Below are 27,827 nucleotides of genomic sequence, written 5' to 3'. Positions count from 1 at the left end.
AAGGCAATGTGACACTACCCTGCTATCTCTCTCCTTGTGGTTGCTAGGATGAATTTCAGCCAAGTCAATTGGAATTATACTTCTTGCACTATCGCCAGAAGTCACGACAACCAAATGATTGATAAAAGTGTCGCAAATATTTTTTGCCATGAACTCGAATAGGCTCTGCTTGTTGTCTGAACACTGAAGGAAACTAGTCCTGTTTTTTGGAACCGGCGTTCTTTCTTCAACCTTTGTCCGATACATAGCCTTGCCGCGCTTTTCTCGCGTATAAGTTTTCAAGCTGTCGGACTTATAAACGCCGAAGACGACTTCAACTCGCTGGGTTTCACTTGTGAACTGCTTATGAAGGTATTGGCAGATTTGTTCTGTAGCATATTCGCCAAACCTCTTCCCTTTTTGGCTTTATAAGGTGGACTAGGACAGCACCATCAAAAATCTTGGAATCGGCGTAAGGTTTCTAGGTCACAACTTCAGAAGAATAAGCTGTGAACACAGTTACAATATCAGACTTCGTGCCGGATCTCAAATTGCCCTGATCAGAGATTGAAGGAGGGAAAGGCTGGGCCTGGTGTTTGAAAAACTCTTCCAAGTCAGCACCTCTGGTGTTGCAGCTAATATAGTTTGGCAAATAGGATCGAATCTGACTTGGCCATCTTAAGGATCGATTTCCACCTCGGTATCGGTGATGGAATGGGAGTTGAAAATGACATCTTGGTTTGGCGTTTCGGTGAATCAATAGGCTTTAGCCAAAAATTCCCGGATTGCGGTAACTACTGATGGTACGACAATGGAGTACTCTCCCGGAGTCGATGAAAACGAGACTGTCATACATATTTTCGAAAGGATTACCCCATTAAATTAGGGTATTTACAAGGTTTTTAGTGTTTGTCTGAAGCCTCTTCTGAAACATCGATTCCATTTCGTGATGCAAATGGAATCTGCAGTCCGCTGTTCCTTCGCATTACGGAATTTCAGTTGGTTCGGAAAACAGAACGTTTGATGCTTTTTTAGTAAGGCTGGTAAACTTGCGCTTTTTTAGCGCTTCGGGTGCTTTTTAAGGCGCTATAGAGCAATCGCTCGACTTCATACTAATCACCATTGGACTCCCCATATTTCATACGGTACTATATTTCCACATTTTCCAGAGTTTCTCAAAACGTTCCATCGGTTTTGCGCTTTTTGAGCGCGAAAATACGTGCTTGGACAGACAAACTCGAGCTGATTCTTGTAATAGTCGAACTTCTAGTCCTCTAAAAAGTTTTTGCCAGGTTTTGAATTCCATGGAATAGGCGCTTTCATTTTGCGCTTTACACGCTTTTTTTTAGCACTCTTGCGCACTTTAGAGCAATTCTTTGCTTTTTATTTAGCTACCAATGCAATCTCCATATCTTAAGACGTATTGAGAAGTTTTGATGCGTCTGTAGAGAGACTGGTAAACTTGCGTTTTTTCAGCGCTTCGGGGCTCGTAAAGGTGCTTTCGAGCGTCCGCTGACGGGCTTCTCGTCACCATTGGATTTCCCGTGCTTTAATCTATATATCCACCAATTTTGGTGCCTTTTGCCAGAAGTGCAGGATTCTAGTGGTATTTTCCGTTTAACAGCCCCACTAATTACTTGCTTAAAGAAAGCCATAAAATTTTTCAGAACAATTCAGTTAAATTGAATTGAAAAGGGACCATTAATGGATAAAAGAAACAATGGGTCAAAACACATTTTTTTTAAAATACAAAGTAAAAAAAAAAAAAAACTACGGAAATTCCATCCCGGAAGCCATGCATACTAAATATGAGAAGAAAATGAGGACTTTCTGAAGAAATTGAATAAAACGTGATATACAGCCTAAGCGACTTTGTAGGCTATATGACTAATACCCATCTTCAGCGAAATATAATGTAGAACCAAGAAGAGAAATAATTCACTAAAAAAATCATCGACGAAATATTGATCGAACTACAAACACACACAAAAAAATTTACAGTCTTATTTTTACAGACACAAGATCAGCGGTAAAATAGGAAATTAGCGTTACAGATCGTTTCCTGAAAAAAAAATTTTCTCAATTTTTATATAAAGTTTATTTTATTATAAAAGTATCAAAAACATAAAAAATTGCCCCCTGGACCCACCTTGGGTCTATTCATACCTGAAAAACAATTTTTTTAAAGATTTTTCTTTTGGTTGCTTCAAAGTATGAAGTTTTTGGGCCAGTACCACATTTTCATCAGTATTGCCAGGATGAATCGTAGAATTCAATAAGCTAAACTAATTAGTCAATTGACTACGCTTTTTGTCCGTAATGATTCAAATATTAACAAACTGTTGATTCCTACAACGACTATACCTTCATAGAAAACATACACCTTTTTAAGCAGTCTAGATCCTTGTGTTTTTGGCTTATTTTTTGCCAATTTTTCACTAGCGTTTCTTTTTCTTGAATTTGGCTCCCGTTACTACCAAAATTTGCATGAGGAGGTCTTTTTCATTAAATTGACCCCTCCCCAAATTTTTAAGAATCGCTAAAGAAATATTATGGTTGTAAGTTTTCGCTTAACCAGTTCATTCAATCAGAATTCATTTTCACTGTCCTTGGTACTTAGACAATGTTCGCACAAATTAGAATCTCCTTACATAAGCTAAAAAAAAAGAAAGAGGATCATATGACAGCAGAAGACATTCTTGCTCAATAACTTGGCAAAGACTTCGAATACATTCGGCCAAGGAAAACTCTGGACTTCGATCGTGACCTGAGTATGGAAAATAAATTCTTAGGAAACATAAAGCAATATTTCTGACGAAAAATGAAAGAGCCATATCTTGCATTATAATGTTTTGTAGCGTCAGCTGCAATCAACATCTAGGCTAACTCCCTTTATATTACAGTAAAAAAAAAAAAAAAAAAAAAAAAAAAATTCAATTTTAAGAAACACAGTTGCATACAGGCCCGGTCTTTAGGAGATAGTAAATAGGATTAAAATCTCGGAAAATATTTTAGGCTGCCGTTTTTAACCATTTCCAGGAGTTTTTAAGACCAATCACAGGGGGCGAGGGATTGGAATAGATATGAAAGGGGGCCCCCAATTTAGATATGAAAGACAAATAAATAAAATGCCACATTGCAGATGAAAACAGCTACATTTCAGTGAAGACAGAAGGGGGGGGGGGAGAATAAATTCTAAAAAAAAAAATATGTTGAGCTATTTACATTTACACGTATTATAATACGTGTACTATTTCAAAAGCCAAGCTTTAGCGTTCTTCTAGTATACAGTCATAAGCCTTCCACGTATTATTTATTTGTTTCTTCCTTTTCTTTCCCCCAATCCCTTACTACAGAAGAAGTGGTTTTAGAAACTCAGGAGGGGGGGCCTTTCAACAGGAAACTTAATTCTAGTACCCTTTTATCAGTCTGAAGTGACTAGAGGGTAATAAACACCCCTTCAGTGCCGTTTTTTGCTAGCCCTGCAAATTCCCAAGACATCCGTTCAAAATTTTGTGATAGCCATTTTTGTCTCAAAATAGTCGAAAGGCCTAATAAATATGCCACCAGGGATGACACGACACCCAACGTTCCTGGGGAAATTTCAAAAATAAAAGAAATTGTCTATAGTTTACAGATTTATAACAGAGAAATTGGGGTATATTTGGTTTTAGGTGTTTGTTTTGCTTGAGAAATTCAGTGATCGTTCTCTCGGCCAAGAGGTTCACACCTTTTTTATGGGGGGGGGGGGGCATGAACTGGACCATAAAAGTTTTTGTTGCTGGTCAGTTTGAAATTTGCCACTGTAAGTCCCTAGGCCAAGAGGAATTTAATCAAGGCGAAACGAACTAAACATTATTTGGGGCATAGGGTCCAAAAAAAATGCGACTCAAAGCAGGGCCAAAAAAAAAAAAAAAAATCCGATTGGCTTAAAACTTAGATCCTAATGCAAAAGCAAAAGTAGAAATACAATGTTGGTTTCCCTAGAAACCTGAACCCGACAAAAGGTAAAAAAAGAATTATGGATGCTTGAAACTTCAAACTGAGAGTCCCTGTGTTGAGCAGACTGCTGAAACATTTCAGTTTGGAGGCATTGTCCCAAAAAGTGCCATTTTTTTCCTATTGGATGGAAACCTATATCCTTAGGTCCTTGGGCTATAGGGGCTAACCCAATGTTCAATAAACAATTGAAACAAAAATTTGGTTCACCCGAAAGTGCGACCCCAAAAACGGCCAAAAACCTTTTTCTGATTGGGGCCAGAAAATTGTCCAAAATTTATTCTTGATTGGATTGAAACTTACTCAAATCATCACCTTGGCTAAAGGGATGGAATTTTTATTGGGAGGGAGAAGAGTATTGGGGGCACTTAGATGAGATCAAAACTTTTTGTCCCTGACCAGCATAAAACTTGCAGCCACAATTCACTCGGTCAAGGGAACCCTAATAGAACAAAATTAACTTTGCAGACACAGTCCCCCAAAACAGGGGTTAAAAAGGGCCCGAAACTGTTTTTGTCTGTTCGACTCAAAACTCTTTTCCTTAATATATTGGCGATGAAACCCCAGAGCACAAGAAAGTATTTGTTCTCTCAAAAAAGGGCCAAAAAAATAGTCTTCCCTGAAGGCCTTGAAATTTACACCTATAAGTTCATTGGCCAAGGGGAGTCTCATGCACGAAATTAATTTAGTTGGGGCCAAGACTACTCAAAAACTAGGACCAGAAATGTTTTTTTTTAATTTTTTATTGGCTTGGCACTTATATTTTAAAGGCCGTGCGTGGAGGGGACCCAAGGGCCCCCCCCCCCGAAAAAATTGAGTCGCCTGAAAATGGGGCCGTTAAAAACATTTTTATTTGAACGACTTAAAATCTAAAACCCTGAGTCCCTGGAAAAGGCAAGGTCCCTCTCAAATTTTTTTTTTTTTTTTTTTTTTACAATTGGCTTGGAGCTTGCCATTTTTGGTGCCAAGGATAAGGCAACTACACTGTTTTATTTGGAAGGTTTCTGAACAGATTGAAATTTAAAGCTGTAAATCCCTGAGCCAAATGAACCGTAATGTACAAGAGAACTATTCATCTGGGAGCACGCACCCACCCTTCAAAACAGGGACAAAAATGTTTTTGTTTCGATTGGCTTGGAACTTTAAAAGTCCGTTGCATGGGCGAAGGATATCACACGTTTTTTGGAAAGGAGGAGGACATTAGAGGGGACAGAAATTGACCAGTCGTCCTTGACCAGTTCTAAGCTTAGAACCTTAAATCCCTGAGCCAACGGGAACCAAATGCTAAAAAACACGTTAGGTCAATTTGGGCCCAAAAAGAACCAAAAACTTTTTTTCCGAATACAGATTTGGAAAACCACAAAGGACTTCCCGATCGGCTTCAAAGTTGCATGCAAACAGGACTCAAAAAGTCTAACTTAAGACAAAAATTTTTAAAAATAGACTGTATCGATTCGTAATGTCAAAAAGAGGCACAATATTTTTCTGCGACTCCTATAGTATATCGCCCCGACATAGTAAATGTTGCGTGTACGGTCAAATGTGACTTATTCTCAAAATATGTTTCACAAGTAAAAAAAACTTTCCATCAGCACAAAAATAACGTGAGTTCAAGAGTGAAGTAATTTCAATTTACTAATAATGCATAAAGTAAATAATTTTTTAGACCACACTGTCTTTCCATTTACAGAATTTAACAAATAAAAAATAGTGAAATATTCTAATTATAAAATATTTTAAAACAAAGCAGAAAACAAAACAATAAAAAGGAAACAAACTTTAAATAATAAGAAACCTCAATATTTCGACTTAAGGTCCTAAAGCCTTGATCATAAAAAAAAACCTCAACCCGTCTCAAACTCAACTTTGAGCTACCAAACCCAAACCGCACCAGAGACAACCCGACTGGTCATTTTGTTTCGCTTATTCGTGCTATTTGTAGTGTTGTTGGAAGTTACTAAAATATATCATTACCAAACTCAAATCTGGTGTGCATTTTCGTGATATATGCATGGTAATATTGGAAGTTATTAAGATCTGAGTTTTGTTTACTACTTTTGCTTTTTGTTTTCCGTTTCTTTAAACGATGTGTTTAGTTTAGCATAATTCATTTGTTTTTCGTACATAAAGGCTTCCAGGCATGAAGTCGAAATATTTCCTTATTATTTAAAGTTTGTTGCTTTTTTTGTCCACTGCTTTGTTTTCGATTTCAATCGTTAAAATGTTACACCCATTTTCTCGATATTTTCCATTTCAAACTCTGCAAATACATAGACACGTAATTGCAATAAGTATTTGCAAAAAATAATAAGTTTAAAGTCAATACACAGCATATAAAATAATGGATTGATTTATCTGGTAACATCTTGGTCTCACCTAGTATTACTCGAAATGAAGAACATATCAACCGTAATATGAACCGTGTCTCAAATCGAGTCAAACACGACTTTACTTAAAGAAAACAAATTTAATTCATCTAGTTAAAATTTAAAGCTAATTTCGACTGCATCGGCTCGTGACCCCAAAAATGGACTAGAATTTTTTTTGCCTCTGATATGGTTGGACTTAACTTGGTTTTATTGAAATTATTAGAAACAATTTCTTGTATTGATTCGTCATGCCCAACATACACCCAAATTTACTTTGCCTCTGATTGGTTAATTTACTGGGGATCCACACTAAACAAAACAACCTAGAAGGATAAATATTTTGAAAAAAAAGGGTTGTATAAAAGGGTTGTAAAGGTTGTAAAAGGATTGTATAAGACTAAGAAAATTTAATGAAGACAACAAAATATTGGAAAAAAATTACTTGTATCCATCTTAGCCTGGAAAACTCGATTTTTTTTTTGCCGAAACCTTCGAAAATTCCAGGATATGTAGCAATGACTAGGGGAGCCTCCTTTAAGAAAAAAAAATAAGAAAACAGATCTTGTATTGACTCATAGCGTCCAATTTTATTTTCTTTTTTCTAAGACAACAAAACAAGATTTTTTTTTATAAATAACCTTAAAATTAATTACTTTAAACCAATAAACAGGTATAGTAAAACAGAACATGAAAAGAATCTTATGCAGGATGGGTTAAGCCCTATACAAGAGTAAAAATTACGCAGATTTTCAGCCCGTTTGAATATAATCCCCCTCCTCTTACACCCAAAATTTCATAACAACAATATTATTAAAATGTTATTGTAAAAATCTAAAGATGAGCGAATATTTTGGCAGAAAATTACGATTTTATACCAATTTTTAGTTACCACCCTGCATTTTAAATCCTAAGCAGCAAATGAACAATAAACTTTACAAACATTCCTTCAATTAATCAATAATAAAACCATGCTAATTAAAAACAAACAGATATTAACTTAAAAAGAAATTTTCAAATAAATGCGTTTTTCAAAGAGAAGTAAAAGGATCATGTTAAAACAAAACAAGAGGAAATATGATAATTCAAGCTTAAAACTGGTCTGCATGCAAAATCTGTTAGGTACAATTATTCTGCAGCTTGAGAAAGAATTGTTTTCTGACTTCAAACTATCCTAATACTTTACCCCTCCCCCTTACGTGCAAATATATAGCCCAATTTTATATATTTAATTATATATTTGCCATCTACTCTGGCACTTTGTCTTTGTCTTGTCTCATGCTAAGCAGAAAGAAACTAAGGAAGAAACTGGTTTTTTCTCGAGTTTTACACAGCACAAACTTGAGTGAGTGGCTTATAATACATAAGTACCAAAATTCTTTTCCCTACGAAAAAAAACAACTGAAATACAATTCTCAAGTTTGGAATGCCTTATTTTCCACGGGGGGGGGGGGCTATTTCTGGGGGTTATTTTCCGCGGGGGGGGGGTATTTTCTGGGGGGCAAACGCCTGGGGGGGGGGGGTAAACGCCTAGAACCATTTAACCTAACCTTATCTAACCTGAACTAACATATTCAAACTTACCCTAACTTTTACCATCATAGCCTTGCATAAGACTGAAATAGCTGACTCGCAAAAGCTCATTGAATCCAATAAGAGAAAAAGAAATTTCAGACATTCATCAGTGAATGTCGACATTAATCAGATTTTGGACACACGGTAATATATATATATATATATATATATATATATATATTTCAGATTTTATGAAAAATTAAAAAAACAAAAAAACATATTTCAATTAGATATCTTTTACAGTAGTGCACAAATGATACTTTGAGCCTTAAGGGGATTTGAGGGGGTAGTGGCCTCACTCCAACTTTAGCTATATTTGCTCGTTGTAGGTTTCTCTCGATTATCCATATCGTTTATTTTAGGTTTGATTTATTCATCCAAAGTAATTTCTGTTCGTTACAGGCTTAATTAATTCATTCATAGAAATGTATGTCTGTTTTAATTTGACTTATAATACGAATTTACTGTGGCTCCTTTTAGGTTTTAAGAACGATATTTATTTTTTCCTTGATTTTCGGACAACATTTTTAAATTTAATTTCAAAATTATAAAATTAGAGAGAATCATGTAAAATTCTGAATTGCGTTCGTAGGCTTATAGCGAGAGGAGTTAAGAATGTTTCCAAGGATTTGTTATATAAAAAAAACATCGCCATTTATATTCTGAAGTATAATACCGTAAAATGTTTATTCTCCTGAAGATCTTAAGACCCCCTCCCCCTAGTGCTTGTTTTGTACTCTGGTTCAAATTCACACTAAAAAATCCAACCAGGGTTACAACAGTAGCTGTAGCCTAGCAAAGGGTGAACTACGGCCCATAGTAGCTGCAATAGGCCCTTAGTAGCTTACAACAGTAGCTGTAGCCTAGCAAAGGGTGAACTACGGCCCATAGTAGCTGTAGTAGGCCCTTAGTAGCTTACTACAGTAGGAGTAGCCTAGTAAAGAGTGAACTACGGCCCATAGTAGCTGTAGTAGGCCCATAGTAGCTTACTACAGTAGCTGTAGCCTAGTAAAGAGTGAACTACTGCCCATAGTAGCTGTAGTAGGCCATATTAGCTTACAACAGTAGCTGTAGCCTAATAAAGAGTAAACTAAGACCCATAGTAGCTGAGATAAAAAGGAAAAAACGGTCTTTAAAAAAACTGTCCTGTAACAAATATTTTACAGTTGACATTGACTTGAAAATAGTAGGCTAACTTTTATTCAAATTCAAATTAGCAGTAATTTGTAATTAAAACGGAATTTCAAAAAGAGCCCAAATCTCCTCAAAGATGACATCAAATTGAAATAAAAAGTACACCATTGAAATTCCTTTCGTCAAAAACTGGAGACTCATGTTCCCTCTGCTTGAAACAACAAGGGGAATCACATTCTTGAATTGGTACAAGTGACGTGATTGTCCCCTTTTCTTGTATTTTTTCCTAGAGGCGATTGCACAGAACCAGTGGTCGTAGAATATCCAGTGAGGGCTCTGACCAGGAATGGAAACGTCTAGTGCCCTCTTAATTGAAATAATGAATTGTATAAGAAGTACCGTTTTTTGCCTTTTTGTGCCAAAAACGTCAATTTTGGACATGAGAGGTCTAAAATACCAGAGGATACGAGTTTTGAAACACGACAGCCAATTAATTTTTCATTGCCCTAAACCTTTTACTGGAGGTTTACAGTCTACCATCTTGAAAACGAGGAAAGTACAGTTTCTGCCAGTCTGTGTCACAAACATAAATTTTTTGTGTGAGATCTAAAATTCCAGTGGATGCGAATTTTAATACACGGTAGCCAATCGACCTTTCATTGTCCAAAACGATTTACTGGAGGTTTACAGTCTACCATCTTAAAAACCAAGGAAAATTCAGTTTTCTGCCAATCTGTGCCAAAAATATTAGTTTTTGACAAAAGATGTCTAAACTCCAGAAGAAAAAAAATCCAGAGGAAGCGAATGTTGAGGTACAGCAGCCAATCAATTTTTCATTGTCCGAAACCTTTTACAGGATGTTTACAGTCTACCATCTTGAAAACCGAGGAAAATATCAGTTTCTGCCATTTTGTGCCACAAAAATCAATGTTGGCCATGTGAGGTCTAAAATGCCACTGGATGAGAATTTTGATACACAATAGCCAATCGATCTTTCATTGTCCGAAACCTTTTATTGGAGGTTTACAGTCTACCATCTTGAAAACCAAGGAAAGTACCGTTTTCTGCCATTTTATGCCACAAAAATCAATTTTGGCAATGAGAGGTCTAAAATGCCAGTGGATGCGAATTTTGACACAGGTTAGCCAATCGATCTTTCAATGTCCGATACCTTTTACTGGAGTTTTATAGTCTACTATCTTGAAAACCGAGGAAAGTACCGTTTTCTGCCATTTTGTGCCACAAACATTAATTTTGCCCATAAGAGGTCTAAGGCCTATAACGCCAGAAGATTCCTATGCCTTCGCTTCGGTACCAAGACCCTGTCTGTTCCTCGATTACATTCCATCATCCCCGAACCCTACCTTCCCGCCCGCAACAGACCGTCCCGTATAAAATCCCAAAAAGTCCCCAAACTGACTCCCATCCCCGCTAAACATGAAAGATATCGGAAGAGTTTTGTTCCCAGTTTTGTTAATTTATACAACAGCCAGGAAAATTAGTCCTTAAATTTTATTGTTATCTAATTATTTTTTTATTTTTGACTTTTTAACAAAATTTTCGACTCATCATATTTTTTTTAATGTATTTTCATTAATTTTATTGTTTTCTATTTTGTTCTTATTTTTGACTTTTTAATCAAGTGTTGACCTTTTTCATACATTTTTTTTTTACAATGAATTACGTCTGACGTGGACGTCACGTTATATATATATATATATATATATATATATATATATATATATATATATATATATATATATATATATATATATATATATATATATATATATATATATATATATATATATATATATATATATATATATATATATATATGTGTGTGTGTATAGGGCCTGTGAGATATATACATAGTGCTTTTCTTTTTTTTTTTTTTCTGACGTAAAATTCAAATTCGGCAAACATGCTGTGGAAGAAATTTTAAAAATAAAATCCTATTCTGTTCATTCTAAGATATGAATTTTGAAACTACAGCGGCCAATCAATTTTTCATTATGCATAACTTTTTACCGGAGGTTTACAGTCTATCATCTTGAAAACTGAGGAAAGAGCAGTCTTCTGCCGTGTTGTGCCACGAACATCAATCTTGACCAAAAGCTTCAAAATGCAAATTTTGCATTTTGCTGCAAGGTTTAAAAGCTGCAAAATGCAAATCTTCAGTTTTTCAATATAAATCCCTAGGTGCTTGGTACAAACTTTTCGCTTTTCACAGAGACTTTGCTTAATATTTAAAAGGAAGTAGTTGAGCTAGGGGAATGAAATTTTCAGGATTTTATGACATGTTATTTGAACTAATAGAAAGTTTCGTCTACCTGGCTTCTTCTTCTTGTTCTTCATAAAAAGAACACCTGGAAATCTAAACGGCCCCAATTCAGCTCCAAACAAATTAATCTTCAAACATTTCATGATATAACTGCTGATTCCTCTTGTTTTCTTCTTTTTTTCTTACATGTTTTCTTTTTCATACAGATTTTTTGTGGCTGAACTATTTCATTTAAAATATCAAAGAAAGTTTGTCTGAAAACCTATTGTTTGAACGAGGGTGAAATACTGTAGACAGCAACAGAGTTTCTGTGTTTTCCTGATAGTGGATAAAAAAAAACAGTGGAACTACAGCAGGATTTCTCATAATTATTTAAATTTCCTGTCTATACCTTCTGAAAAATACCATTGATAATAGAATTGTCGGGATTATTTTCTAAATGACAAAGGGTGTATATTTCAAGGAAAATTTTGATAAAGGTAGGTAGTAAAACCGATAATTAATACTCTATTTTAAAGAAAAATCATTCTACCTTTTTGTGTGTCATCCCCCAAGTTAGACAAAGATATTTTTGTCAGAAAAAAATGAAAACACGCAACATTACTTTAAAATAAAGTTTTTCTGATGGAATTTAAGAGCCGAGTTGAACTAAAACGAAGAAATTATTACTTAGTGGCCTATGCAGCATATATCTGTAGAACCAGCGCAAACAAACTGGTTGATTATATTTCCTTATATTTTTAGGATTATACAAAACTAGCACTAAACTGAAAACTAAAGACAATGTATGAATTTTGTATATTATAAACAAAAAGAGCTTTCCCCAGTTAAAATAACATTTTTTTCAAGTTCTTAAGATATTTATATTGTATAATGAAAGATATCCATGACTGGTGGAAAATTATAAAAGGCCTTATAGATTAGTCTGTTATTCCTTCCAGGCTACTTAATGACTTTTAGGCTCATAAAACAATATTCTTGTATTTTATGCATGGGTTTTGTGCATGGGCGTAGGCAACATCTTGTGTAGGGGGGGGGGGGCAGCCGCTTCTGTGATATAGGGGGGAGGAATCTTACTAATACTTCTCGAGGTCCTTTGAATATAGGTCTTTAGAAACTAGTCATTCTATATTTCACTAAAACTCGGCCTTTAACATTTTCCATGTTCTACTTTTCCTGCAACAGTATAACTTAAGAGACCCACTATCCTACTTCCAATTTCCAGAAAACATGAACACCACAAAATCGATTCGACACAAATCACATTATGGTTAGATTACAGCTTCTTCTAAGAATTCAACTCAAAAGTTTACAGTTGGGCAAAATTAAATATTAAAATTGGTATAGGGGAGACCGGCCCACGTCTAGCCAAAGCAAACAGTTTCAATACAAAAACCTATGGGGCTTCTGGTGGATTATAAACGCTCTGACAGATTGCAGTGTATTTTTTTTTTAAAGTCTGACCTTAATTAATACTTTTACCAAAAATTTCAGATTGGATCAGGTTTTATGGTGATTAACTCTGGAATTTTGTTCAATTTTGTCTGAAAGCCTACGCCTAATTACGAATACTAGAAAACTCGCGTTGTAAACTCACATTGTATTCTCCTATTATTTGCCTGTTTTTGGCAGCTTCCGAGACGTGCCATCTTCACCAGTTTGCTGTTAGTATTTTTTCACCCTGTGGGATAGTGAACAGTGAACTCCCATGTTCGGCCACAATACCCAGGGTAAATTCGGCATGCCGTACCAAGGTGTCCAAAAGTGGGCTATGCTTGTAAAAGCTGTGTAAACAGCTTATTTAAAGGTTGAAGGTAAGCTTAATGCCCAAAACTGTGTTATTTCTGGCGTTGTTTAATCCTGTCAGAACAGTAGGTGAACTGAAGTTCTTTTTTTTCTGTTAAATCTCATTCAAGATAAAATGATTGAAAGTAAAACAGAAGAGAAAAGAAAGAAAGGTGGCTGTGATCCAGAACAAAATAAAAAAGCATTTTTTCTGTCTTATTCTACAAGAAGTCAGTTGGATTCTCTGGAAGTACCATGGGTGTCCCTAGAGGAACGCTGAAAGACTACATAAAAAAAAAAGTTGGGAAGCTGAATATCCCTCTAAAAAGTCTGGACCTGAATTTCCTTACACCCTGTTACAACACATGATCAATATTTACAGAGGAACAAGAAAAAACAGACTAAAAACTTTCTTGAAAACGATAGCTGATATGCTTTCGACTGTATTCCCCTAGAAGCGTGTAAATTTGCATACACTTATGCCATTATTAAGAGCATAAAAGTACCGGATAACGGAACTGCAAAGGTAGTGGAAACAGTGGAGGAATTACAGGTAAAGATTGGTTCCGTGGTTTTATGGATTGACTTAAAACTCTATCAGTAAGAACGCCAATAAGTACAAGCCCATGATTGACAACTGCTTTCAACTGTCACAATGTTAGAACTTTCTTTAACAGCCTGCATTGATGCCTATATAAACACATGTTCAGACCACAAGACATTGTAAGTTTTGACGAATCAGGTGTGAAAAAATCCAGCAGCCTGGTAAAATCATTGCACAGCGAGGCCAGAAGTAAGTAAGGAAGGTCACGTCAGCAGAAAGAGGTCAGTTGACCACGATTTGTGCTGGTGTTAATGTGTTGGGAACACTGTCCCTCCTCTACTTATTTCCCCACAAAAACAGTGTCCGGAAATTTTACTCAGGGGAGCTTTACCAGGAACCATCATGATCAGCTCAGAAAATACTTCTGGCTGGATGACTGCCTCTCATTCTTTGCTTTACTTGCAGCATTTTATCAATCAACTCAAACCCAAAAAATCAACAGGAAAAAAATATCAAAACTCAGAAATGCTCACTGACACCCCTATGAAAGAATGCGTTACTGCTGGGATAAAAGCTGTATCTGCCAAAAAGCCCTAGTCCTGGAACGGAAGAAAGTCAGATAAATGAAAAGACTAAAAAGCAAAAGGCGTGTCTCTGGCAACAAGAGTTACAGTTAGAGTGACGATTCTGACGTAGATGATCCTGTATACAACAACTCTTCAGACCCCAACATAGACATTGAAGACAAGCCCAATACCAGCAACTTCTAATTTGACACTGAGAAAGTCAAGGCTGGTGATTACATTCTGATTGAGCTGAAGAGCAAGAAAGGGAATTCTGTTCACAATGTTATCATTATCAAATGTAGCAACTGAAGAACTTAAGGTCCTCTTTTGGAAGAAGACTGGAGCAAGAGACTTTGCACTAACTGACGACATGAATAGTGTCTTAAAGACATCAAGCTGAAATAAAACTTCCACCACTGAAAGGTAGATCGCCAAGATTAGCGGAGCGGCTTACTTTTGGTGTTGAGCAGTCAATGTATAATTTGAAATTAATACTCTTTATATTTTTTCTAAACCTTAATAAAAATCATTTTGTAGTTTCTTATGCTGACCATATTCTTTCTTAATTTTATAGCCGAAAAACAAGCTTTAATGTTCCCCTGGTCACTCTTCTTTTTCTTTTGTCCGGTGGCCAAACGTAAGCCAGAGACGACTGAACCAGTGCCAGGATGGCACAGGTTTGGCACTCTTGACCACTTGGATAGAGAGGCATCCAGGTGGAAAAATGGCGGAGTATTTCTAATTGTCTTTTTCAAGGATGGTATTGAATGAGTTACTTTTGCTTTGACATGCTCAGCAACTTCTTATCGCTTGAATCAATTCATGGAGAATTAAGTCAAAATCAGCCAATCGTGGGCCAGTCTCCTATATATATATTGGACTGAAAATCCATATTGAAGATCAAAACATAAATGTTGATATCGCCAACGATATTTGGAAATTTCTGTTTATTTCCAGCTTTTTTAACCATCTACCAGGTAACATCCAACAAAAGTTCAAACATACGAAAAGTTCTCGCTAAAATCTATCGTAAATTTTAAGTTCTTGGGGGGGCAGCGGCCCCCCCCCCTGCCCCTCCCTTCCCTACGCCCATGGTTTTGTGTTTTCAGTAGTGATAGTTTTGCATAATCCAACAAAAAGTGGAATATTATCACAGTTCCTTTGTGTCAGTTTAACAGATATATGGCACACAGACTTCTAGGCAATGATTTTAGTCGGCTATTAGACCAAAGGTGTGCCACATTTCGCAACAGTAGTCAGTTTTTGTTCTCTACATGCAATTTCATAATTTTTTTTCCATTTTTGGAAAGACAGAATTTTTTTTTTTCATATGACATCATTTATCCTTAGTTATCCTACAATTTTCCAAGGTTAGAAGGTGCAACTTATCCAACAACTAACCCATACCATTTGAAGTAGCAATCCTAGAAACCTCTGACGTCATTTACATCTCAGGGAATGCTAAGGATAAGTAATTGGGCTTGTCAGGTAAGTAATCATGGAATGCTCGGGCACACTGTTAGCGTATTCCTCCATGATTGAATAGAAGTTACCACCAATTCTTGCTAAAAAAAAACAATTTCAACAAATAGACTAAAGCTGTTACTAGCAATTCAGTGTATCAAGTAGTATCAACTGTACAGTTTTTACTGTATTAACTAGTTGATACAGTTAAAACTGTGCACAATGACAACTTCGTCTTTTACAGTTTGAATTTATAGTTGAATAGATCTGCCTATCTAAATGAAGCCCAAGAAATCAAATTTAATTAGTCAATCTTTGTGTCTTGACACAGTAGCAAAAACTGTTGTCAACAAGTACTAGCAACAAGTGAATCCCAAAAAATGGTACAAGGCCTGTATAGCTCATACCCATCCATACCCCAAGTGAATAAAAATTGACTTACGCCATTTCTTTGGCCTTTGCTTCCTCTTCTGAAATGTCTTCTTCTGCTGAATAATCCAGAATTGATTTAACACCAAACATATAATTCTTGTCAATAACTGGCTCAATTTCAGCTTGATCCTTTCCACCAACAAATTGACCATAAAAAGTGGCTCTCATTAACTTCTCAAATAGCTTCTTCCCCAAAACTGCTTTGCCCAACTTCATTAGCTAAAACAAAAAAACATAGCACAGGAGTAAAAGTCTATCTTCAAATCCATTCAAATATAGGCCTAATAGTTTTATAGTAACTACTTTGCCCAACTTCGTTATCAAAAATAAAAAACATAACAGAGGAGTAAAACGTCTATCTTCAAATCAATTCAAATATAATAATTTTATAATAACTGCTTTGCCCAACTTCATTAGCTAAAATAAAAAACATAGCACAGGAGTAAAAGTCTATCTTCAAATCAATTCAAATATAATACTTTTATAGTAACTGCATTGCCCAACTTCATTAGCTAAAATAAAAAACATAACAGATGAGTAAAAAGTCTATATTCAAATCAATTCAAATATAATAATTTCATAATAACAGCTTTTCCCAACTTCATTAGCTAAAATAAAAAACATAGCACAGGAGTAAAAAGTTGATCTTCAAATCAACTTTTTTTTTTTTTTTTTTGGCGAAAAATTTGAAAATTGAAAATACGTGGGTGTCAGATAAGATCAGAATTTGAGGTTTTCTGGCATAACCAGCAACACTTTAAGCCTCCTGAAGTACTGGTTCTACCTGCCTACCAGTGGGTAAAGGCAGGCACACATAGCAGCCCCCACCCCTGGGGTGTAAGAGGGGACTCATCAGGTGAGACCTATACCAATTTTAACTTGTAGTTTGACTACAGTAACCAATCCTTGGGTTTATGCCACTGCTACTGTTGATGCTTGATGTTTTTTGCTGATTGCTTTCTATTCTTCAAATTTCACAATCCCCTGCTTTGGTATTTGAAATTTGTTGCTTCATTGTGGACTACATCCTGCCTTATACCCAAACTATCTTATACCACTGCTTATTTCTGGTCCTGTTTTGTTGTTTACTTCAGATAAGAAATGAAAAGTCAACTCAAGCCACCTCGTGAACTAAGGTCTGACAGCTCAATCCAATTCTCTGGATCAGAATCTGTTTCAGAGCAGCTACTCATGCTCACTAACCACATAAATAGCATAAAAATCAAACATAAAATGCTAGCAGATTCACTACAGCCTGACAATCTTAAATCTTCAGTGAAAGGGTTACTTGATGACCTTATATTGACTAAGATCTCTTCCCAGGTAGATGAGGCAGTGGTTAAAATGAAAGAGGAACAGACATTCATGGAACATACTGACACTATCTCTTCAGATAAGCTGGATGCAATCAAGCAGGAGGTGTATGTTAGCCTCAACCTAGATCTTAGTAATCTAGAGGATAAAACTCTTGAAAGCTATAACAGACGCATATTTTCTGTTGAATCTTCATTGGCTACTTTAGAGTCATCCATGATAGACCTTAAAAACTCTTTCCAGCCTATCCAGTCTAACCTGGCAAGATTAAATGACCGTTTTGAACAGCAGGCTTTGAGTAACCAAATTATTGTCTTTGGGGTGAAAGAGGAGACCTACATTGAAAACACTGAAAGTCAATTCCTGTCACTATGTGCTGGGAAATTTCCTGGTATACCAATTATTCAGTCTTATGTTGTATCAGCCAAAAGAATTGGCAAACCATCTGCAAAACCCTGACCCATAGTTATAGAATTTCGCAACTTACGGGTTCGTCAACTGCTTCTCAGACAAAAGAAGGATTTGAAAGGATGAGGGATTCTATTTTCTGAGACACTTACAAAACCACGCTTACAACTTCTTTCATATGCCAAGTCAAAGCTTGGCTGACGTAATATTTGGTCCAGTAAAGGTGATATCCTGTATAAAACACAATCTGGAAGAGTGGTTAAGTTTAATAATCAGAGTGAAATTGATTTATGTGCTGCAAATGCAGATAAATTAAAGTGATGGATTTAGATTTATTTTCTTATAATATATTGCATTGTTTCTGTAGGGATTAACTTGCTGTTCTTAAAATATTCCTCTATTATTCTTTACTGTCCTCACATAATTTAGACTGGTACCATATTACACTTTGTGCCAATAGTTTGGACGATATGTCCCTTCCCACTAATATTTCTTTATGTTTGTTTGTGATTCTGTCACCTTCACGTTGTCTGACTTACATTATATTCTTGTTGTGTCATTATACTTGTAACCCCCATAATATCAACTGGTCACACATTATAGTTTGTGCTAATACTTATAATAATATGTGCCTTCCCACTGATTTTTCTTTATGTTTGTTTATGATCCTTTCACCATCATGTAGCTTGGCTTCTATAATGTTTTTGTCATGTCAGCACATTTGCAGCTCATATAATTTTCACTGGTCCTATATTGCATTTTGGGCAAATATTATGAATCATATATGTTACCCCACTGTTCTTTATTTATTTTTTTTTATGTTTGTTTGTGATCATATCACCTTTATGAAGGCTGAGTTCTTTCATATTTTTTTCATTTCAGCATAATTGCAGCTCATATAATTTTGACTGGTTCCACATTATACTTGGGGCCAATATTTTGATGAGTATGTGCCATGCCACTATTATTCCCTTATCTGGGTTAGTGATCCTATCACCTTCCCGTAACCTGAATTCTATCATATTTTTTTCATGTCAGCACACATGCAACTTGCATAATTTTGACTGGTCCCATATTATATTTTTGGTCATTATTTTGAATAATATATGCCATCTCATTCATATTTCTTTATCCTATTTTTTGATGCTATCACCTTTGTGTACCCTGAATTCAATCAAATTTTTGTCCTGTCAGTTTATATGCAGCTCTCATAATTTTTTACTACCCATAGTATACTCTGGGCTAATATTTGTAATAATATGTGTCATTCCATTGATATTCATTTATATTTGTTTGTGATCCTATCACCTTCAGGTAGGCTGACTACTATTATATTTTTTTTTTCTCTCTTTCTTTCTCATGTCAGTTACAGCTTACATAATTTTCTGGTCCCACATTATAAATTGGGCCAATACTCTGATTCTACTTTCATTTTACTGATATCTCATTATGCTTTTTGTGATCCTCTCACCTTCATGTAGCCTAACTTCTATTATTTGTTTGTCAGTCCAGCACACTTGCAGCTCATGTAATAGCAACTGGTGTTACATTATACTTTGGTCCAATACTTTGGATAATTTGTGCCATCCCACTTATATTTCTATGTGTATATTTATTATTTGTGATAATTATGGGTGATTTCTCTTTTCTTTTGAATTCGTCTATTCTTAATTCAGCTATATTTGATCAACCAATTAGGGCTGGTAAACAAGAGACTCACACAATAGACCCTCTCCTTGAATCTATGGTTAATTCTAGCTGCAATTATCACACTACCATTGATTATTGTGATGAAATTATACCCTCACTGTATTTAAATAGTAGCTTTAATGTATTTTGTTTGAATGTGCTTGGGATAAAAGATAAATGAGATTGTTTGAAATCGTATTTGTGGTCTGATAATTCTTGCTCTTTTGATGTAATTGGTTTAACAGAAACATGGTTATCTGATGGGGAAAATTTTACAGCCTATGATATTCATGGTTATGTTGCTGTCCATATCCCCAGAATGGTAACAAAGTGCTCAGGGGGTATTTCTTTATTTATAAAGTCTGATATTGAGTTTAGAAGAAGGTCTGACCTTGAATCTTTGTTTACATCAGTAGTGTCAAATAGTAGGTCAGTTTATTCTCTTGTTATTGATCTGAAAAGCCAGTTTGCATGTGACACTGTTTGTTTGTTTTATAAGCCCCCTCCTTTTCCTACACATTTGTTCTGTGATTTGCTTGATCAACTTTCTTGTGTGGGGTCTTTCTCTAAAAAACGTATTTGTGTTTTGGGAGATTTTAATTGTAATATGTTAAATATTGGATCAAGTGATGGATATGACCATCTCTTTGATGTGCTTTCTTCTGCTGGTCTACTTCCTTCAATTTTTTTTCCTTCTCGTGTTGACCCTACTAGACATTCTGCCACTTTAATAGACAATATTTTTATTTCTCATTCTTCTAATTTGAAGTTTACTTCTGGTCTTGTTTTCACTGATCTTTCTGATCACTTCCCTCTTTATGTTTCACTTTTTGTGCCTCAAACTGAGATTGTTGTGGATGAGCAGGGTGAGTTTTCTTTTAGAACTTCCACAGATAAAGAAATTTCTAATTTAATACATAGTCTTCAGAGTAATGATTGGTCTAGTGCTCTTGAAGCTAATGATGTTGATTGTGCAACGAGTTTATTTTTGTGTCGTATGGGAGCTCTGTTGGATAAGCATTTTTCTCTTAGAAAGAGGCCAAGGAATTCCATACCTAAATGTCCATGGATGTCTAGAGGTCTGATCAATGCTACACATATGAAGGCGTCTCTGTTTAAGGCTGCATGTAAAAGTAAGACACAGGATGATCTTTTGAAGCATAAACTTTATAAAAATGTGCTTACTTCTTCAATACGTTCAGCCAAAACGCTAGATTTTTTTCGTTAAATTAATGAGTGTAAGGGTAATTCGCGAAAGGTTTGGACTGTAGTTAATGATGATCTTTACCACAAGAAACTAAAACAGTCCCCTCCTTGTCACTACAGGAAAGCTGATGGATCTTTTGTGGACAAAAATTCTTCAGCAAGCGCGTTCAATTCGTATTTCACCTCACGTCCTTCAGTTCCTAATCCATCCTACAGCAGAGTAAGTAGTTTTCCCTTAGCAGAAAAGTAATTTTTCCTTTTTCAATGCAGTGATACCAAAATTCTCTAACATTATTTCTCAGCTTTCAAGTAGCTGTACAGTTGATGGTTTTGGTTTGAGCTGTAATGTTCTTAAAAAAAATTGTTCAGTTTGTTTCTAGCCCCATCTCACACATAACTAAGCTCTCTCTTTCTTCTGGTGTTTTTCCTCATTTATTTAAGTTTGGTAATGTTGTACCTTTGTTTAAAAAAGATGATTCATCATAAATTTCAAACTATAGACATAGTTCTCTCCTTCCTGTAATCTTTAAGGTTGTTGAAAAAGTAGTGCATTGTAGACTCTCTTCATTTGTATTTAGTACTAATACGACTGCAGGTAATTCTCTCATAACTAGCCATCAATATGGCTTTCGTCCCAGTTTCTCTACCTTGCATGCACTTTCAGATGCAACAGAGTTTGTGCGTGTTAATCTTGACAAGGGCTTGTGTGTTTTGGGTCTATTTCTTAACTTTTAAAAGGCATTTGATAAGGTCATTCACTCTGTTCTTTTGTTTAAATTATCTTCATTTGGAGTGCATGGAGCCCCACTTGAATGGTTTAGGTCTTACCTCTCAGGGAGATATAAGTATGTTTCAGTTGATGGTACTTCTTACTCTTCCTTGCCTATTATGAAAGGTGTCACACAGGGTTCTGTGCTTGGACCACTTTTGTTTTTAATTTATATTAATGATCTTGTTGATGGTCTTCATCCCCTTGTGCACCCTATACTTTTTGCTGATGACAGTAACTTCTTCATTACTGCAGTGGACCTGCCATCTGCCATTTCCCTAGCTCGAGGTCTTCTTGATAAAGTAAAAGATTGGTGCTGGTCAAATGGTATGACTCTCAACAGCCAAAAAAGTGCCATTGTACACTTTAGAACCCCTTATCGTATGAGAGACGCAGGGGAGCCAACCATCCTGACTTATGGGAATGATATTATACCGCAAGCTACTATAGTGAAATTTCTTGGTGTGTATCTGGACTGTTTTCTTTCTTTTAAACCCCATATAACTCATACCCGTTCCCTTGTCCTCCGCCAATCTTCAATGTTATACAGGGTTAACTCATTTCTTCCCCTGATGTTATGCTTTCTCTTTATTATGCTTTTATTTTTCCTTACCTTTCTTATTGCTGTTCTGTCTGGGGTAATACTAATAAATCTCTTCTCTGCTCACTTCAAAGAGCCCAAAATAGGGCAGTGAAGGCTACTTTTCTTCTTCCTCGTTTTTACCCTTCCTCTGATCTTTATAATGATACTGGAATAGCTCCGCTGGATCGTATTGTGGGTAAAAGTTACCTTTATTTAGCACATTCTGCTTTTCTAGGTAGACTCCCACCATCTCTGCAGCAGTTTTTCTGTCTGTCAGGCTCAGGTAGGTACTCTTCTTTTTTACGTAGCTCTTATCGCAGGTTCATTTTACCTAAGCGTTCATCGACAGCAGGTCAGAGGTCTCCTGTTTATCAATCTATTTTACTATGGAACTCCATCCCTCCTGATGTCCCTCTATCTCTTTCTGCAAAGGCACTTTCTCGCTGGGTATTTCCAGTATAGTAGTTTCCCCCTTTTTTCTTAATTTTTTGTATTCTATCCACACTTATGTCTTTTTTTTTTTAATTCAATATATTTAAAATAATTCTCCTATTTTATACTATTATTTATCCTATTTTAATAAATTTCTCTTATCTAATTTTTTTTTTTTTTTTTTTTTTTTTTTTTTTTTTTTTTTTTTTTTTTTAGTGCTTTATAATAGTGTCTTATTTGTTTTGTTGGCCCTGTACAAGCTTAGCTTCTTGGGCGTGTTTAAATTTTTAAGTTTGTAATTGTATTGTTTTTTTTTAGTATTAATAAATTGATTGATTGATTGATTGATTGAAATTAATTCAAATATAATAATTTTATAATAGCTGCTTTGCCCAACTTCATTAGCTAAAATAAAAAACATAAGAGGAGTAAAAAATATATCTTCAAATAAATTCAAATATAATAATTTTATAATAACTGTTTTGCCCTACTTCATTAGCTAAAATAAAAAACAACAGAGGAGTAAAAAAAAATCTATATTCAAATCAATTCAAATATAATAATTTTTATAATAACTGCCTTGCCCAACTTCATTAGCTAAAATAAAAAACATAACAGAGAGTAAAAAGGCTATCTTCAAACCAATTCAAATGTAACAATTTTATAATAACTGCTTTGGTATCTTCAAATCAATTCAAATATAATAATTTATTAGATGGCTCATTTTATACAAAACCCAAAAAGAATATGCTTTCATATTAGAAGATAAGTAGGCCTCCCCACTCCCCAGAAGGTTGTAAAGGAACCCACATCGCTGAAAAATTCAAGCATCCCCAAAGGGAGAATAAGGGGTTTTCAGATGCTCCCACTCCCTATAAGACATCAAAAATACAATACTATAAATCTTGAAATGTTAAGAAAAAATCATGATGTTTTTGCAGCAAAATCCTCCCCCTCCTGCTCACAACCTCCACTTCTGTCTCTGGAGAAAATTGAAGTAGGCCACAGGGGGTTAAGTGGTATTGAAATAGCCACATATCCACTTTGTAACTTCAAAATTCTTGTTTCAATAGAGCTAAAACAAGATGCCACAAGCCTAATTTTTCACTTAGAAAATTTATACAGGCTTGAACAATGTAATTTACAAGAATCAGGTGCTACCATCATAAGGTGCATGCTGATCCCACCTTTAAGGGAAAGTAACAGGTAGTGTTTTTTTGGACAAATCTTAAAAGAAATTCGTCCTCCCACTGTGTCCCTGAAGATGTAGGTATGATTTTAGATGCATAAATGTCTGTAAGATAATATGTGCTAAATATATCAAGTACAGATTCCAATTACACCTTTACAATGTATCTGTTTTTAAGGGACTTGAAGACTGTTTTTCATCAAAAGATTTTAAGTGTTGACAGCAGCTTCAGAAACTATGCATGGTCACTGACATGGCCAATTAATTGGATTCCCAATCCAATACACATATCATACTTATAATTTGATTAAGTTAAGCAACTTTTTTTTATCCCATATGCCTATGGATTTTGTTGCTTGCATATTCTACCCCAACTGGTGTTTAATCTTAACTGTTCTTTGGAAACCTTTCTTCAAGTCTTCCAAGAACTTACCTCCTCTCCTTCTATTAATTATGGTATTATGGTAAAAATGTTATGGCGAAAAGGAAATTACCGACGTCTTAAATCATCATTTTGTTAGTATAGGTAAAAAAACAGCAAATTTATCATCACCATTGTCAGATTATGATGCCCACCATAAGTACATATCACCATCTTTAGACAAATCAATGTTCCTGTCTCCAGTCATTGAATCCAAGGTGATGAACGTCATTACACTTATAAAATGTGGCAATTCTGAAGTGCTAAATGGTTCTTTTTCTAACCTTGTGAAAGTAGTTATGCCTGGTATTACAACTGTATTTACACATATAATAAATTTAATATTTCAGACTGGAGTTTTTCCCACTCCTTTTAAGGTTTCAAAGTTATTGCTCTACATAAGGGGGATAACCACAATGATTTGTCTAATTACCACCAAATTTCAATACTGTCTGCATTTTCTAAAATTGTAGAAAGAGCATTATATAATCAGATGTAGAATATTTTTTGAAAAATAAAATGTTTTCAAAGCTTCAATTTGGTTTTGGAAAGGGACATGGGACTGAGCATCCTATAACCATTATTAACCAATTTGTGAGTGATTGTTTTGACAAAGGATACATTCCTGCAAGCCTTTTCCTGGACGTTCAAAAAGCATTCAACTCAATTTCTCATTTGATTTTATTTTCAAAGCTTAATTATTTGGGGGTTTGTAGGAAAGCATTGAATTTACTGAAATCTTTTCTTTCAAAGAGAACATAAGTTACTAGAATTAAGAATTCTACTTCTTCTTTCATTCCACTATTGTCATTGGTTGGTGTCCCTCAGGGTTCAATTATGGGCCCTCTTTTCTTTCTTCTTTATATTAACGATCTCTGTTTTGCTACAGTCTAAGCTTCTCTAGATACATTAGGGTGGTCCTTATGCATATATCAAAAAAATATTTTTTGTTTTTCCTGTCTCCCACCATCCTAAACTATTCTTCTATAATAGAAAAAAAGTGTCATTTATTTTTAGGATAACTTCATGTTTGGGGTATGCTCAAGGCACCCAAATTTGGATTATACTAAGTGCTATAGAAATTGAGTATATATAAAGAAAATCATTGGTTTGGGGCATATATTTATTAGTTAACTGTGTATTTATTGTGAGTTCTAACACAAAACAGGTATTATGTGTTATATAAAGAGATAACTGAAGGGATTCAGGGTAATATATTAATAATCAATTAGGTGTCTGTGCACTTTCACATAAAATGTTTTGTTATACAGTGGGTTATGGCCATTTCTAATCCATACACAGTAAACAGGAAGTGCACCTGCTTGGTTCAGCTTTGGAAGATCTATATGGTTCAAAATTGCCATCAATTGGCAATGTTCTCAGGCTCTATGTCACAAAGCTGAAAGTAGCCAGGACTAAACATGAGGCAGCAGTATCAGCAATCAAGAATGTTCAAATGTTCTGGGAGAAAGCCAGAATACCTGTGTGCCAGAGTGATCATGCAGTTGTCCAACTTGAAGTTTTAGTGTAGAGATGGGAAGGGTTGAAGAAAAACAAAGCAAGAAGGACAGCAACTCAGATAGCCAATGAGGAAAAATTTAAGGAAGCTTTCAATGATCTTTTTGACATAGCTCACCAGGAAGCATTACAGCTCATTAAAATTGAGGAAGACAAGCAATTCTTGTTGGCCCAGTGGGAAAAAGGAAGGCAAGGGGTTATGGCAGGGGTTGACATGTCACTTACAAAAAAAGGAGAAAGTACAGGAAAATAAACAGAAAAGCCAGTTTCACTTGAAGACAAAACAGCAACTTGACATAGCAAATCTGGATCAAACTGTGTTATTGGAGTCTTCTGATTTGTCTTTAAGTAATGATGATGCAGACATGGAAGTATTACAAAGAATTGGCAGTGAGGCCACCAAAGAACCATGTACACCAAAACAAAAACATGGAAGAACTAACATTTTAACTTATGCACTCCCATCATCCCTAGACTGCACAAAGACAAGTGACAGGCAAGCAGTTCAGATCATTGCCCAAATAATTCAAGCAACAGGTCACAACATTCAGGATTTCAGTATCAACAGATCATCTATAAGACATTACCATCAGAAGCATCAAGTAATATTTTAATCTCAGCTGAAGTCTGATTTCAATCCCCAGAAGCCAATGGTTCTTCACTGGGATGGAAAGCTTATGGAAGACCTCACTGGAGATGAAAAAGTTGACTGATTGCCAATAATTGTTTTTGGATCTGGAAGAGAACAACTGCTTTGTGTCCCAAAGCTGGCTTCAGGTTCAGTAAAGCCATGGCAAATGCAATGATGGACAAAGTGTCTGACGAGGGCATTGTAGACAGCATCAAGGCTGTCAGCTTTGATACAACATCAAGCAACACCATCCAAATGAACAGTGCCTGTAGTCTGTTTGAACAACATCTTGGTAGAAGTATTCTACATCTTGCATGCAGACACCACATCAATGCTGGAAGAGGCATTCAGCATCACAATGGGACCTTCAAGTGGCCCTGACATCCAGCTGTTAAAATGGTTCAAAGCCTTTTGACCAAACACTGTGTATGCTGATTACAAGCCTGGTGTTGAGGTTCCAGTCATTGCTGCAGCTCTGGTTGATGCCCTGGATGATATGAAGACCTTTCTGACTGATCAGCTGGGTATTTGTTACCAATGTGAAGACTACCATGAGCTCCTCAAGCTTTTGCTGCTGTTCATTGGTGAACTTCTGGCTCATGGTGTGATGTTCAGGAAACAAGGAGCCCTTCATTGTGCTCATTTCATGGCACAACTTGATTTATGCATTAAAAATAAACATGTTCCAAGATTCTGGCTTCAAGCTGACAGATCATAAAATCACTGGTCAGGCCAACTTCTGTGCTTTTGGTGTAGGAAGTTATGTTAAACCGTGGTTCCTTTCTCCTTTGCCAACAGCAGCACCAGCCAATGATTTAATGCTTCTGAAGAGTCTTCTTACTTGTGGATTCCCAGCAGCAACTGGTACACTGAAGAAACTATGTGGGCAGCTGTGGTATCTTAGCAAAGAACTGATAGGACTGGCAATTTTTTGACAGGGATGTTGATGCAGCTGAAAAAAAGAGCAATGGTTGAAGCACTCTGCCATGAAGGAATGGAGGACCCATCAAAGTGTATCACTGTGGACAAAACTACTGTCACCAACAAGAATCTACAAAGACTTTGTTACACACAATACAAGGAACTTATTCCGTATCCTTTTCATTCCAGATAGTTTCTTGTCTACAGATCCTGAGACCTGGGTGGATAATGAATCCTATGTGAAGCCTGAAGCAATTGTCAGAGAACTACAAGTGGTGAATAACACAGCCAAACATGGAGTTGCCCTTATGCAGGACTACAATTTGCTGCTAACAAAAAATGAAGACCAGATGCAATTTGTTCTGCAAGTAGTTAAAGAGCATCACAAACTTTTCCTGATTCTAACAAGTCAACAATCCTTCAAGGGCAGGCCACAACCTCTGACAGCCCAGGCCCAGCATGACTTTGTAGTGTGTAATTTTTATCAATTACCATAAGATACATTTGATATTTGCAATGCCAGTGACATATTTTAACCAGTCATTATGATTGTTTTAACAAACTATTGATTAGATGAGCTTAGTATTGATTATAACTAATATGTCCTCATGTAAATTT

At 35.7% G+C, this 27,827-nt stretch overlaps 1 protein-coding gene and 1 pseudogene across 1 annotated transcript in view; one reads left to right on the top strand and one right to left on the bottom strand.

The window, feature by feature from the left end:
• Window positions 1–27,827, bottom strand: part of slgA (proline dehydrogenase slgA) — a 108,102-nt gene that overhangs the window by 57,187 nt on the left and 23,088 nt on the right. The window contains exon 2 of the mRNA XM_089086695.1: window positions 16,139–16,347. Coding sequence (XP_088942821.1) covers window positions 16,139–16,347 — 209 coding nt within the window. The remainder of the gene's footprint in view (window positions 1–16,138; window positions 16,348–27,827) is intronic.
• On the top strand, window positions 19,481–26,370 carry LOC148954681 (uncharacterized; annotated as a pseudogene).

The sequence above is a fragment of the Artemia sp. Qi Xiang Cuo genome, chromosome 3 (genome assembly GCF_049724085.1).
Source record: "Artemia sp. Qi Xiang Cuo chromosome 3, ASM4972408v1, whole genome shotgun sequence".
In the NCBI taxonomy this organism is placed as follows: domain Eukaryota; kingdom Metazoa; phylum Arthropoda; class Branchiopoda; order Anostraca; family Artemiidae; genus Artemia; species Artemia sp. Qi Xiang Cuo.
Note: the sequence above shows the minus strand (reverse complement) of the source record. Positions and strands in the feature narration are given on the sequence as shown.